Genomic DNA, 15346 nt, shown 5'->3' on the forward strand with positions numbered 1-15346 from the left:
GTTTCTTTCACGGAGAAATATTTGTAAATTTCAACAAATAGTGACATTAACTAGAAAGTAGTTGGTAAGTGTGTGTTTAATTGTAATTGTTTTAAATGTTTTATTAAAAAGTGACATTTGTTACATATTATCTGTCAAAATCTGACATAAGTTACGATATGTTCTGTCAAAATCTGACATTAGTTACAATATGTTCTGTCAAATCGTGACATTAGTTACAGTAGTTTCCGTCAAAATTGTGTTAGTTACATAGATATAACATGTTCTTATGCTAAAATTGCTAAATATCAAAGGAAAATTGAAATGCCTACAATCATAATGTACAGAAGATTAAATAAAACATGCATAATATATCATATTTATTTATAGACAATCAAACAGACTGGTTCAATATTTGCTAACATCATTATTTTCTGTCAATTTTTCTGTCAAATAATGACATTAGATACATGATATTTTTAAATTGCAAAATAATTGTTAATAAATACATTAACTGATATTTTGTTAGTAAAGTTTCCTTTTTTCACTTCACCCTATGGTCTTGTATAGTTTTTTTAATAAAAAAATGAAATTTATGAGTTTGACCATTTTGGGAATATCCTGTGGTTGATAAATAGAATATGTCAGCACTCTAGACTAATCAAATACTGGACGCAGTAACGGAAGATCTATTATGATATAAGCCAAAGAATGTAAGGTTTTTAATTATATGACTTATAAGTTAAAGGAGAAAACTACGGTGACACGGAGGTGACATAATTTTATTTTCACATCGTGCGCACGTGTTAATGAGTCAAGCGCATTGGATAATTAGGTGGTGCGCAAGAGATACTAAGTCGTGTGCACGAGTCATAAAGTGGATTGCACGTGTTAATAAGTCGTGCGCACGACCTGCTATGTGGTGCGCACGGGATACTATAACGTAACGAAAGACTGCATTTAATCATACTTAAAGGCTTTAACAGAAGTGATTTCTAAGTTATGCCAGGTGGCATAACTTGGAAATCACCTCTGTTAAAGCCTTTAAGTATGATAAACACCGTCATTCTGGGTTGATATAAAGCGGTAAATACCTAAAACGTGAATTGATATTTATAACAGATATACGAAAACATGCGGGACTAATAATCCAATGATCAAAAATACAAATAGTGTCGAATGCCTTCGAAAAGCTATCTATGCCAAGTTATTTTAAAATCCTTCCATGCATGACAAAGTTACAATCCGGAACCTATAAACTGTTTTTGTGATAAAGTAAAACTTAGCAATATTACTGTGACTTTGACCTTTGAGGTACGGACATGATTCCTGGACGCGACACATCGTATTGATAAAGTAGACAATTATGCCAAGTTATTTTAAAATCCTTCCATGCATGACAAAGTTACAATCCGGACACGAATGTGTGAACCTATAAACTGTTTTTGTGGTAAAGTAAAACTTAACAATGTTAGTGTGACTTTGACCTTTGAGGAATGGACGTGATTCTTAGACGCGACACATCGTATTGATGTACTAGACGTAGAAAATTATGCCAAGTTATTCTTAAATCCTTCTATGCATGACAAAGTAACAGTCTGGCCGCGATTGTGTGTACGTATTTACTCTAATTGTGGTAGTGTGAAAATTCAAATTGTTATTGTGACCTTGATCTTTAAGGTTACGACGTGATTCTTAGACGCACCACATCGCCTTCGTAGGGTAGACATTTATGCCAATTTATTTTAAAATCCTTCCATGAATGACAAAGTGACAGTCTGGACACGAATGTGTGTACCTATTAAATCTTATAACGATAATGTGGAACTTCAAAATGTTAGTGTGACCTTGATTTTTAAGGTTATGACGTGATCCTTAGACGCGCAACATTGCCTTGGTAGGGTTGACATTTATGCCAATTTATTTTAAAATCCTTCCATGAATGACAAAGTGACAGTCCGGACACGAATGTGTGTACCTATTAAATCTTATTATGATAATGCGGAACTTCAAAATGTTAATGTGACCTTGAAATTTGAGGTAGGAACATGGGTCTTGGACGCGATACATCGTCTTTATGTGGTAGACATTTGTGCCAAGCTTCAAATTCTTTAATGTATGACAAAGTTACAGTCCGGACACGAATGAAGTGGGACGCACAGACAGACGGACAGACAGACAGACGGACAGACAGACGAACGGTGCGATTTTAATATGCTGTCCTTCGTGGGCATAAAACAGAAGTTATTGTTATATGATATTTTACTGCACAAATCGTTTTATCTGAAATCTCGACGTCCAGGGTGAATATGACAGCTTTCCACAATTTTCGTATAGTCGAGCTAAAAACATCTGCTACTGTCCTCGAGTGTAGGTACAATAACGCACATGAAAGCTTTCTTATAGTTTGTTTTTCGGTATAACTGACACATTTGCCGAATTATATAGCTTCATATAATACGAGGGATGATCCAAAATACGTAGACATTTGCTGTTAATTATATAAAGTTTATTCAATCGTATGCAAAATAACACCACCATTGATTGAAATATGTCTGGCAAATTTTTACAAAATATTAGAACAAATTGCATTTCTTTCAAAAGTACAAACAAAACAAATGGCCACTATGGTATACCCGACGCAGGTCATTGGCCATGGCTTATTTCTTAACGTTGTTTGCGTCGCAGCATTAGTATTTAAGGCGCCGTTTAATAAATGTATTTATTATCGGAATCATACACCGTAACTTATAAGGAAATAATCGGAAGTTATGTTTTTGGCGGCAATAGTGCACGAGTTTCTTGTAATTAGTAAAGCGGGCATTCGAGGTTATTTGTCAAGCCGTTTAGATGTGAAATTCTGTTTCCAGAAAATCTAAATATTTTAGCTTCGAATTATGTCTGAAAATTAAGAGCTGGAGGAAATAAAATATTATTTTCAAAATTATTTCTATAATAAGTTTACGGAATTCAAAAAGGACATTTGTAAAGTGGCAGAAACAACAACAGTGAAACCAGCTGCCGTAAAGTCGAAAGGAGCTGAGGTACAAATTGATTTCAACTGTGAATTGCTGACTTTAGTTAACAGACTTGGATCTAGCTTCGACAATCTTGAACATTGCAAAGCGAGTGAGATTTGTGAGCTTTTAAAAAATAAGCTTAGTCGACGAAATAAACTTATCCGACTAGCAGACAATTCGCCAGGTGGCTTGCTTACAGTCTCCGAGTATGAACAAGATGATCTAGCGAGTGACGAAGAAGACAGCAAGAAAATTAAACAGGCAGAAAAGGCGGCACTCAGTATCATAAAAGAAAGAGATGAAAAGCGGAAGTCTGATAAAAAGCGGTCTGTCAGTACCCGTTACTCTCCTTATACTGCTACCAACGTGTCTGTTCTTCCTACCGCTAAGCAGCCGAAATCAGGGTTTGGTCAGAGTATTTTTCTCCCCTACTCCTACGATGTTCAAGGACGTCAGAGATTTTTTCAAGGACCGCAATCCACGGAGCAATGCTTTGCTTGCGGAAAGTTCGGACATTATCGCTCAAGCTGTCCATACAATTACTTCAACGGAAAATCAGATGTCGAGTGCAAAACAGTTGTCGACGCAGCCAACAATAAAAAGTCCACTTGAAGCACAGCCCCAAGAAGTTAATAAACTCAAAGTTGAGTATTCTAACTTTCATTCTTTTTTTGTGACATATAATGAACACAGAGAATATTTTGAAATTCAAGAAAATAAATCTTTAGATAAAACGTCGGTAAAGGGCAGACTTAAACAGAATATAAAATTTTGGGAAGAAATTGGGGCTAACAGTTTATATTAAAGAGGTAATTCAAAACGGATACATTATCCCTTTTATTCATACGCCAAAATCTATTTTTTTGAAAAACAACAGATCAGCCTTGGATAACATGCCTTTTGTTTTAGATTCAATCTCAGAATTACTAGAATCAGGCAGAATTTTAGAGTTTCCTTTCAAACCTTTAGTAGTCAACCCTTTTTCGGTTTCTATAAATCGTTCAGGTAAAAAGCGGCTCATATTAGACTTACGACATATAAATCAATATGTTTGGAAAGAAAGAATGCGTTTCGAGGATGTTACTCTAGCACTAGATTATATAGAAAAGGGAGGATTTATGTTTAAATTCGATTTAAAATCCGGTTACCATCATATAGATATTTCGGCAAAGCAACAAACTTTTTTGGGTTTCTCAGTTAAAGACAAAAACAAAACCAAATATTTTGTTTTTACCGTCTTACCCTTTGGTTTATGTTCAGCGGGTTTTATTTTCACAAAAGTTTTGCGGGAATTAATTAAATACTGGAGAACATATGGAATTAAAATTATCGTTTATTTAGACGACGGTTGGTCAATTAATTCTTCTTATGGAAAAGGGTTACAAATTCAAATTTTATACAAGTTCCCCGCAAATCGGGGTTTTTACCAAATGATAAAAAGTCTGTCTGGACCCCTGTTCAAAATTTGACATGGTTAGGGCATATTTTCAATCTCGAACGTGGTTATTTAAAAATAACAAAGGAGAGGGTAGATAACCTCAAACAGGAAATTACAAAATTGAAGAATAAGCCCAACAGAGTTACTTCCCGTTCTCTAGCAAAGATTGCTGGTATGCTGGCTTCCATGCATTTTGTATTAGGCGATCTAACACGCTTAATGACTAGGTTTATCTAATTTAAAGGACCCTGTCTAATGTTGTTGAAGCTTGGACCTAAAATGAAACGACATGGTCTTGCCAACATGGACAGACAATTCAAAGTCAATTAAGCAATCGATTATTAGTTCAATGCCATAGGAGGGAATTTCTTCAGAATCAAGTATACCTGAGTCACCAGCATATAACAATTTTAAGCGTATTGCTTATGATTGCAGACGTGTCATTGACATATATTAGAAATAAAAGAGGACCTAAAATGGACCCCTGGGGGACACCATAGGTACATCGGAGCAGTAGTAGAATTAGTACCAGCCACATCTGCCAGCTGCTGCCTATACGATTTGAACCATGTAAGAATGTTATAACCTATGCCAGATGCTTGAAGTTTCATGTACAGTATGGTGTGATTAAATGTATCAAATGCTTTTTGCGGATCATGCTTACAATATTGGTTCTTGTCCATTTCTAATTTAATAGAATATGTAAAATGAATCAAACATGTGTCAGTTGAAAAAACACCTCTTAACCCTGGCTACCACTGCCTGACCATGGCTCGAACCCAAGACCGCCATAACCCCTACCGCAGCTCTACTTACTGAGCTGTCCGGTCGCCTATTATTATCTCTTAAATAGTGAACAGCCAAATAGTTATAGAGGCTAGGAATCAGGCTACCCGGGTACAATTCCCGGACTGTGCAGGTCATTGATCATGAAATTATTACGATGGTTATTCGAAAGTGATAGCAACTACTACCAGAAAACTGCTTAAAGGCCTGTGCAGGAACGATACTATGGCTGAACTGTGCTTTTGCCGATTTAAAAAGATCTGGAGGTAACACTATCAACAAAATCATGACCATTGCTGTAAAGTTCATCAAAATATAACAAGTCTGAGAACAAGTTTTTTTAATGATCACATTTTAAGCCTATTTTTTGCCTTTGCAACCTACTTAAGCACCAAACTGAAAACATTGATACCACTTTGAGGACGACGTAACAATCATGTATGCATATTATGGTCAAAATCCATCAAGTGGTTTCAGAGTAGCTGTTGTTTTACGAAATTGTGGGCATGACAAAAGACCGAAACACTGTCATCACGAAACTCACTTTTGAGCACATTGTGCTACATTCAGCTAAAGCAACAAGTTTAATCTATTTAGAACAATTTGTTGTTTTATTCGTTATGTTTTTTTATTATTTTTTTTATTTTTTATTTTTTTGTGAAAAAGAAACAAAATTGCGGCTTTCATTCTTTAAATTCCTAACAACGTTTTCATACTTGCTATTGTTCTGAACCAATCAAAGTACTTTGTTCTCACTTTGACCTTCCTTTTTTACATTGGCCCTGTTTCCCTCGTATTTATTCTGTAATCCTATATTAGCAGTGTGATAAAATATATAGGCTAGAATTAGTATGGTACTGAGTACTCAACAATTTATAATGATTTTTTTCACAACTACTGCTTCAGGTGAAAACTCATTAAATTAAAGAAAATACTCATGACCAACAATTATGGTGTTACAAAACATATCTATTAAGATGTAGTCACTTCGAGTATATGAATTTGATATGGAAGTTTTTGACACAGAAAGTGACAACAATGCTAGTGGTATATAACATGGCTTTTAAATTGATTATATTTTCGGGGTTAAAAGCAAGGTTAGATTGCGTACAATATGTATTTGATATAGACTTCTGGACTCAGGAAATGAACATGAGAATAATAGGATTGGATCAAATAATGAATTGATGATTTTAGATCATCAGGTGCTGCAAAAGCTGGACTTTCAATTGTTATATGTTACTGGGATCCTTCGTACTTACCGGACAATCAGTTTACCGGACAAAATATATTCCTGTATAATAAGGCTTTATTTTTTGCTTCAATTAAAAAATCATCCGGTCTCAATCGTACACCCACTTTCTATTTCAAAGTAAATGACAACAAAACCACTCTTAGGTAAATATTGTTGATTCAGTTATTTATTTACATACATGCCCTTTTGTTTACTAGTTATTTCATGACCTGGTCATGTGTGGGAATAATCTGTTCTGTGCATGCCCGAATATTGAGGCCCTTAATGGGTTATTTTAGATAGGTTTTACTTTCATTTCTTCGCAACGTTATCTCAGGAGACAATCGTAACATATTTTAATGATAAAAAGTAATTTTAAATTAAGTTTAAACAGTATCTCGTTAATGTCTTTTTACGAAGAAATGCAAATTAAAAAAAACAAGAGGGCCATGATGGCCCTGAAGTCGCTCGCCTGTATATAGCCCCCCCCCCCATCCGGAGAGGGGCCAGTTTAAACACCAGGGCTTTTATTTGAACAAACTTGGTAGACACCCATAAGAAGATGTTTCATGCTAAACATTTAAGGTCTAGCTCGTTGGGTATTTTAAAAGAAGATTTTTTAAGTTTTTTCTTTACACATATATTTAAAAACAATGACACCCCTGGGGCAGGGCCAGTTTTGACCTAAGGGCATTTATTTGACCAAACCTGATAGACACCCATTAGAAGATGTTTCATGCTAAATATCTTAGCTCTAGCTCTTTGGGTTCTTTAAAAGAAGATTTTTTAAGGTTTCACTATATACATATAGGGTAAATCAATGACCCCCTGGGGCGGTGCCAATTTTGACCCCAGGGCTTTTATTTGAACAAACTTGGTAGACACTCACTAGAAGATGTTTCATGCCAAATATCTGAGCTCTAGCTCTTTGGGTTTTTTAGAAGAAGATATTTAAAGTTTTTTTCTTTTTGTTGCCATGGCAACCAGAGTTCTGCATGGAATTAAATTCTTTGAACAATTTTCAAAGGCGACCACCAAAGGAATATTCCTGTGAAGTTTGGATGAAATTGGCTTAGTGGTTTATGAGGAGATGTCATTTAAAGGAAAAGTTTACGGACGATGGACGACGGACAGACGGACGACGGACGGACGTCGGACGAAAGCGATCACAAAAGCTCACCCTGTCACAAAGTGACAGGTGAGCTAAAATTACATATAAGGAAATGGTTTACACCCATGGGAGGAAACTTTGCATGTAATGTAAATAAAATAGATTTTATGGCTTTTGCAACATGCAACATTATGACCAAGACAAAGAACATATTAATTCCATTTGAACATACGTTTAAGGATCATGAAGAATCAATATGTTAATTGAGTTAATAGCGTGACTTTCAACTACACTCCTATATTGGTCTCTTCGTAACAGGCATGGCTGCCGTGTCTATTTCTAGTGACATACTTGAGTTTTCCAATATCTTAAACTTGTCATTCAATAGTCGTAGTTTCCTTGCTGATTATTTAAATCACGAATTGACAATTTTTTGAAACACAATGTCCTGTAAATTGAGTTCACATTTCTACAGACAAATGTTTCATTTCATGTTTGATAAAGGAATGTTAACGTGTATTTTTAGAACCCAAAATTATTTGGGTAAAGTTCCATTCTTTTTTATTATTTTAAATAAATGTTACAGCGAAAAAGCATCATATCTTGTCCGGTAATATGTAGGATCCCAGTACGGTGTGAAGTACAAAGGAATATGTGAAGTAATATCAGTGTTTTTTTTCTTTATATAACTACTACCCTAAAACGGTACTGTTCCCAATAGAAAATAAACATTAAAATTCCCAATTTTAAATGTTTAATTTCCCAAAATTACTGTTCAAAATTCCCACCAGGTCAAGTGATTTAATCATTTAAATCCAACATATTCATATAAATCACCACTAAATAGTTCTACCTGGGCAGTGGAAGCTGTTAGCTGTCTTTATGCATGATGACTAATCTTATTTGTAGCTGAAAAAAATGCATAAAAAAATCCCAATTGAATTCAAAATAACACATTTTTTCCAATCAGTCTGGTACTTGCACCATTCCCAAAGTAGAGAAAAAAAACCGCTGAATATATATGGAAAACAAATAAAGTCATGATTAATATCACTTACTTTGTTTATATTCAATATATTGTTCTTCTTTTTCGTCTTTACTTGCTATTTTCAGTGCTTTTTGTAACGTCTCTCCTAATCCAGCCAGATCTGCTCGTTCTTTATCTCCTTGTTCATGAATTTGCCCAACTTCTTTGTCCCGTTCTTCTTGCAGTCTTTGAACAGAATCATTAGCTGTATCTTTTAATTGTGTCACTCCCTCGGCGATTTCTGACTGAAGAGATAGAAGATCTTCCTGTTTCCTTTTTATCATATCTAGTTTAATTCTGTCATAATGCTCATCTAATCCAGCCTTCATCTTGTCTTGAACTGCCTTTGCCACATCGTCTAGTACTTTTCTTATATCATCTTTACCAATGACTAAAGTGTCATTTTCTAACTGTAATTATAAATACATTACAAATATAGAATATAAATAAATTAAACAATGGTTAATAAAAAAAGAAAATATAAAATAAATAAATAAATAAAATAATTAAAAAAATGAATATTAAAATAATATCAGTCATTTATTAAGTGAACATTTTAAAGAAATATTCTTTATTGAATAAATACATCTAAACCTCATTGCGTGATGGATTGACATAAACCCCCTACTACAGAAATATTGTACAAAATGTTTCTACAACTATTCTTCCAAATACATTTATACAAAACGTGTGTGTATATTTCCTTACGACTCATTGCAAAGCGGTTAAAAACAGCATATTATTTCTTTTCTTTGTCACGTAATAATCACACAGGCATAACTATGTTATCATTTACGTTTTATCCGTGTTTTTAAAACTTGCCTTTGACCTTATTTACATACACAAGTTTCTAAAATTAGTATAAATCTTCAGTCTCAAATGATTTTGCACCTTGTATTTTTATTTGAATATTCAGACAATTATTATTATTATTATTATCATTATTATCATTATTATTTATTATTATTATTATCATTATTATTATTATTATTATCATTATTATTATTATTATTATTATTATTATTATTATTATTATTATTATTATTATTATTATTATTATTATGCATAGAATTGAATGAATCGCCAACTACGCATCTTTCGTAGCGCATTTATTATCTAAAGTGCATTTATAAAAGAAAACCTTGTTTGAATATTTCCTTATTGGTCATTTCAAAACTGTTAATATTTAATAACAACAAACTATTGCAGTTTTTTTTTCCGGAATATGTTATTATTTTTGCGTTCAATACTTATTATGTTCAGTAAATAATACTCTCCTGCACATCGGTCGAATGTTCCACTATCGCCCACTTTCTGAAGTAGCGTGAGTGCATTCAGTAAGCTGCGAAGGGAGCGTAAGTAAATAACAGAGACATTCTGGATAACATCACTTCTGATAATCGACAATAAAGTAAACGGTACTATTCTTTTATGGAAACAGCATGATTTGTTTAAAAATGAAAAGTAATTAATTTGACTTATACGCTTTTACTTACATTACACTAATTTACAATCATTCGAAATATACTAGTTATACGATGAAATGTTTTGCATATTAACAATAATCCAATAAAGTTTAGCTAGGATCATGCGTATTAACAATCATCCAATCAAGTTTAGCTAGGATCATGTGTATTAACAATCATTCAATCAAGTTTAGCTAGGATCATGTGTATTAACCATTATTCAATCAAATTTAGCTAGGATCATGTGTATTAACCATTATCCAATCAAGTTTAGCTAGGATCATGTGTATAAACAGTCATTCAATCAAGTTAAGCTAGGATCATGTGTATTAACAATCATCCAATCAAGTTTAGCTAGGATCATGTGTATTATACGTAAAAGATACGAACGTTATATTCTTGCATTTGTTTTTCTTTTTTTTCTTTCCTAGTACAAAATGTTTTCTAGTAATGGGTGACTGTTATAGTTTTGACTTTGTTTGTTTTGACTTTGTTAATTGCAGATTAAAATAATGCACTTAAGAAAGTACTTGTGTTTTTTTTTTGATAGTTATTAATAAAATAAATTGTATGAATGTTCAGTGTGTATAATATATTTTAAAACTAAGATCGCCATTCATTTCTTCTACATGTTATATTTTCTTCGATTGATATGATTACATTCAGATGTTCTAATTGAAAAAAGGTATTAAAAATCAGTAAGTGCCTCATTCTGTTAAGCTTCTGTAAATAAAGTTGTTGTTATTATTAAAAGTATAGTATAGTGTTATTATGATTAGTAGTAGTAGTGGTGGTAGAGGTGGTAGTGGAAGTGATAGTGGTAGTAGTAGTAGTAGTTGTTTAAGTAAATTAGAAGTAGTGTAAGTAGCAGTAGTAAGTAGCAGTAGTAATTATGGTTGAAGTATAAGTACTTAGGAGTAGTAAGTAGCAGTTGTTATTGCAGTAGTAGTAAATTGTAGTACAAGTAGAAATAGTAGTAAGTAGCAGTAGAAAGTAGTAGTAGTGGTGGTGGTGGTGGTGGTGATGGTAGTGGTACCGGTAGCCGTAGTGGTAGCAGTAGCGGCGGCGGAGGCGGCGGTGGTGGTGGTAGTGGTTGTGGAAGTGGTGGTGGTGGTGTAGTGGTAGTAGTAGTAGTAGTAGTAGTAGTAGTAGTGGTAGTAGTAGTGGTAGAAGTAGTGGTGGTAGTAGTAGTAGTAGTAGTAGTAGTAGTAGTAGTAGTAGTAGTAGTAGTAGTAGTAGTAGTAGTAGTGGTAGTAGTAGTGGTAGTAGTAAATTGTAGTAGAAGCAGCAGCAGCAGCGGTGGTGGTAGTTGTGGTGGTACTGATATTGGTGGTGGTGGTAGTGGTAGTAGTAGTGGTAGTAGTAGTGGTATAAATAGTGGCCGTAGTAGAAGTAGTGGCGGTAGTAGTAGTGGTGAAAGTGGTGGTGGTAGTAGTGGTAATGGTGGTAATCGTTATTGTGGTGTAGTAGTAGTAGTTTTAAGATGTTTACCTCTATCAGTTTCTTTTTAGCATTCTGCGCATGTGTGTCTGTAGCTAAAAAAACGTGATCAGAAAGTAGTTTCTGTAATAGTTTGAAGTAATTCTGAAGATCTGTATCCTCTACTTCCAGTGTTGAAGAATGTCGCACTTTTCTTCCAATATCTCTTGCCTGGTTAAAATTGAATAAGAATTGATATTTACTTTTACCTAAAACCTATAGGTTGAGTATAAAATAAAATTTTTACTGAGAAACTGTTACGTAATACATGTAGTAAAAACTAGAAATGTGTCCATAGGACACGGATGCCCCCACATGCAACTGTTCTGTCAATCTTATGACTCTAGGTCAAATATTTATTTTTTAGACTACATGTGCCACAAGTTGAAAACTAAAAATCAACAAAGGGCCATAATTCTGTAAAATTTGGTCACAGCAAAAATTCCTTCCTTTACTACCATCTACACATTAAGGTTGTTCGTCCCTGGAAGTTTAAGCAAAATCTGCCATCCGGTTTAAGAGGAGTTGCGTTCACAAAATTTCTTTATGGTATATAGTGAAAAAATCAACAAAGGGCCATAATTCTGTTAAATTTGGTCGCAGCAAAAATTCCTTCCTTTACTACCATCTACACATTAAGGTTGTTCTTCCCTGTAAGTTTAAGCAAATTCTGCCATCTGGTTTATGAGGAGTTGCGTTCACAAAATTTCTACATAGTATATAGTGAAAAAATCAACAAAGGGCCATAATTTCTGTTAAATTTGGTCGCAGCGAAAATTCCTTCCTTTACTACCATCTACACATTAAGGTTGTTCATCCCTGTAAGTTTAAGCAAAATCTGCCATCCGGTTTAAGAGGAGTTGCGTTCACAAGATTTCGGGACGTACGGACGGAAGGACGTACGGACGGACAGACGGACGGACAAGTGCAACGCTATATGCTCCCACTTTGTGGGGGCATAAAAATACTAACTAGATATATAATGAATTACAAGCGCGATAAGAGCTGTGTTGAGCTTAAATGTTTGGTCTGCTAGGAGAGTGGTCTGCTGTCTGCTAGGGCAGTGGTCTGCTGGGGGTGTGGTCTGCTATGAGAGTGGTTTGATGGAGGAGTGGTCTGCTAGAGGTGTGGTCTGCTGGTTGCATTCACCACTGCCCTCTGCAAAGGGTAACTGTCATATTATACCGGGAGTATTAAACATTTTGTACTCTTACGCACCAGTATCCCTTTTTAATACAATTATGATATCACAATCGATATAAAAAATGTTTCAACGACAGCTGTCACAGGAGACAGCGAAGCTCGACTAATTAAATTCGGGACACAGGAAGGAAGACAAAACTATGAAAGAAAAATCAATTATGAAAGAAATATAATTCTTCTTATGAGAAGAAGTTAATATAAACATAAATTCCAAGTTCAAAGGGATAAATTGATAGAAATTGTCACAATAGAAATATGGACCTTGTCACACAACATGTGTATAATGATAAGAAATATATATATATTTGAAGTTTGAAGTAGATACCTTAAAAAGTAAATAAGTAATATTTATTAAAGACATTTCTAAGTTCAAATGGAGATCAATCTGAATATATTGCTTCAAGAGTTATGGACCTTGTCACAGAAGCTATGGTTGATAATTAGGAATTTGTATATAAAGTTTGAGGTAGATTCCTTAAAAACTAAACAAGTTATAGTAAAAAAATAACATTTTTCAAGTAAAAATATCTAAGTCAACAAGGAGATAATTCTTACAATATTGGTACTAAAGTTATAAACCTTATAACATAAGATGTGGTTAATGATAAGGAACATATACTTGAAGTATGAAGTTGATCCCTTGAGAAATAAAGAAATAACAGTTAAAAAATAATATTTTTAAGGAAAATTCTAAGTTCAAGGGGAGATAAATCTCAAATATTTGTGCTAAAGTTATAGACCTTATCACATAAGATGTGATTGATAATAAGGAACATATATTCGAAGTATGAAGTTGATCTTTGAGGTAATAAAGAAGTTACAGTAAAATATTTTACTGCACCAAAACTTTAATCTGAAATCTGGACGCGGACGCCAAGGCGAGTAGGACAGCTCTCCATTTACTTCGTATAGTCGAGCTAAAAATGGACGCTTCGTGAAAAAATACTGAGGAATGCCGGACTGGTTGCTTACAAGGAATTGTCTAACAAAAAAGAGAAAATGCATTGGGTCATAATTTACCCAAAAATAATCAATATTCACAAAGGCTTAGATGAATTTGGTTTAATCCACATGACCAGATAAGGAGTTGATGCCTACTTAAGATCATTTCTCTATATTCCGCACATAAGTTTGGGGTAAAAAGTCATTATTCCGCCCTATATATTTTCTTATCACGAAACCATCTCAATATGTTTCTAGACATTTGTTGGTAATACTTCTGTTAAATTAAGTTTGAAATTTCTAAGAAAGTAAAACTTTCATAAAAAATACAGACGTTGCGAGCAGAATAAATTCTTTACAAATCCTTCTTACCGACAATCACCTATGTAACAATGTGCTTTATTTTCAGAAAACATTCCAACAATGTAAGTGTATTATATATATAATACAATATAGTTGTATTTTTCTTAAGATCACTGAAATATATTATCGTTTTGTTAAAAGGACCAAACGCAAGTCTTCTTAAATAATATCTAAATATTGTTTACCTCCTCAAACATATTCGTCTTATTATTGAGGTTATCATGTAGTTTCCCTTGGAAGTGTTTGTAATTGAGAATAACGCTGATTATACCATTGAAGTCTGTTTCTGCAGCAGATGCTTTATCTTTATACCCATCTGGAGGCATGAAGCATTTCGCCACTTCCCAGAAATTACTACACCACTGTGTAGCATCAGTGTTTTTGTACGACGGACCATTGTACCTATGTACATTCTGTATCTCAGTTGTGAAATTATGACATATCTTGTTAGGGCAGCCAGCAGGAGTATACCTTGTCGCAGCATTTCGATGATAACTGCATCTTCCACGTCCAACATTACATATTCTATTTGTTGGACATTTTATTACATTTTCCGTGCAGCATCTTGAACACAAAGTCCCACTAAATAGTCCACTGTTGTAACATATATCATCTAAGCATTTCAACTGAAATTGTTTGATTTCATGGCAAACAAAAGGTTCAATACCTTCTTTAGTAAACAGCACTGCTAACTGCGCTTTAACCCAGTTATTGTATTTCTTGTCTAAAAGTTTAGGGCTATAAGAAGCCATTACTTGCAAACTTTGTGTCTTTCCAACTTAAAGAATTATATACACTGGTGTGTCTTGAAGGCTAAGCTCCGTGGTAAACCTGAAAAAAAAAATAATTATGTAAAATGCCATAGTATATTATTACATTCACTATCATTTAAAGATGTAATGCATAATTTGGAAATAAATGCAATTGTTTTCAACTCTTTAAGATAATAGTGATTGTTTCTACAGAAGTACACATGCAACAATTCAATGCCTGAAAATATAAATAAGATCAATTTAGGCCCTTACAATATAGGCATATATGTTTAACTTTGAATTCCAGATATTCTGAAATTCATACAGCTTTATAATATTAACGCAAATCTTATTTCCCTGTTTTCTGTAGCTTCAAATTTGTGTTTAACGACAACATCATTTACTAGTACTATTACATTTTTAAGGAATATAACTGTTTAACGAGTACTGTCTTATCTAACCATGAATTAATCTGATTTGATCAAAGTAGCTTTATCAAACATATTTTCACTGGTATAAATTATATGCTACAGCTAGAATTCGATG

General features: G+C 33.8%; 1 protein-coding gene across 1 annotated transcript in view; it reads right to left on the reverse strand.

The window, feature by feature from the left end:
• LOC132724397 (uncharacterized) overlaps positions 1 to 14807 on the reverse strand; it is a 52012-nt gene extending 37205 nt beyond the window's left edge. Inside the window, exons 1-3 of the mRNA XM_060709251.1 lie at positions 14234 to 14807; positions 11553 to 11711; positions 8627 to 9005 (exon numbers count right to left, since the gene is read on the reverse strand). Coding sequence (XP_060565234.1) covers positions 8627 to 9005; positions 11553 to 11711; positions 14234 to 14800 — 1105 coding nt within the window. The 5' untranslated portion in view covers positions 14801 to 14807. The remainder of the gene's footprint in view (positions 1 to 8626; positions 9006 to 11552; positions 11712 to 14233) is intronic.
• Between the last annotated feature and the right edge of the window lie 539 nt (positions 14808 to 15346).

The sequence above is a fragment of the Ruditapes philippinarum genome, unplaced genomic scaffold, assembly GCF_026571515.1.
Source record: "Ruditapes philippinarum isolate M1 unplaced genomic scaffold, ASM2657151v2 ctg5914_1_1_1_1, whole genome shotgun sequence".
In the NCBI taxonomy this organism is placed as follows: Eukaryota; Metazoa; Mollusca; class Bivalvia; order Venerida; family Veneridae; genus Ruditapes; species Ruditapes philippinarum.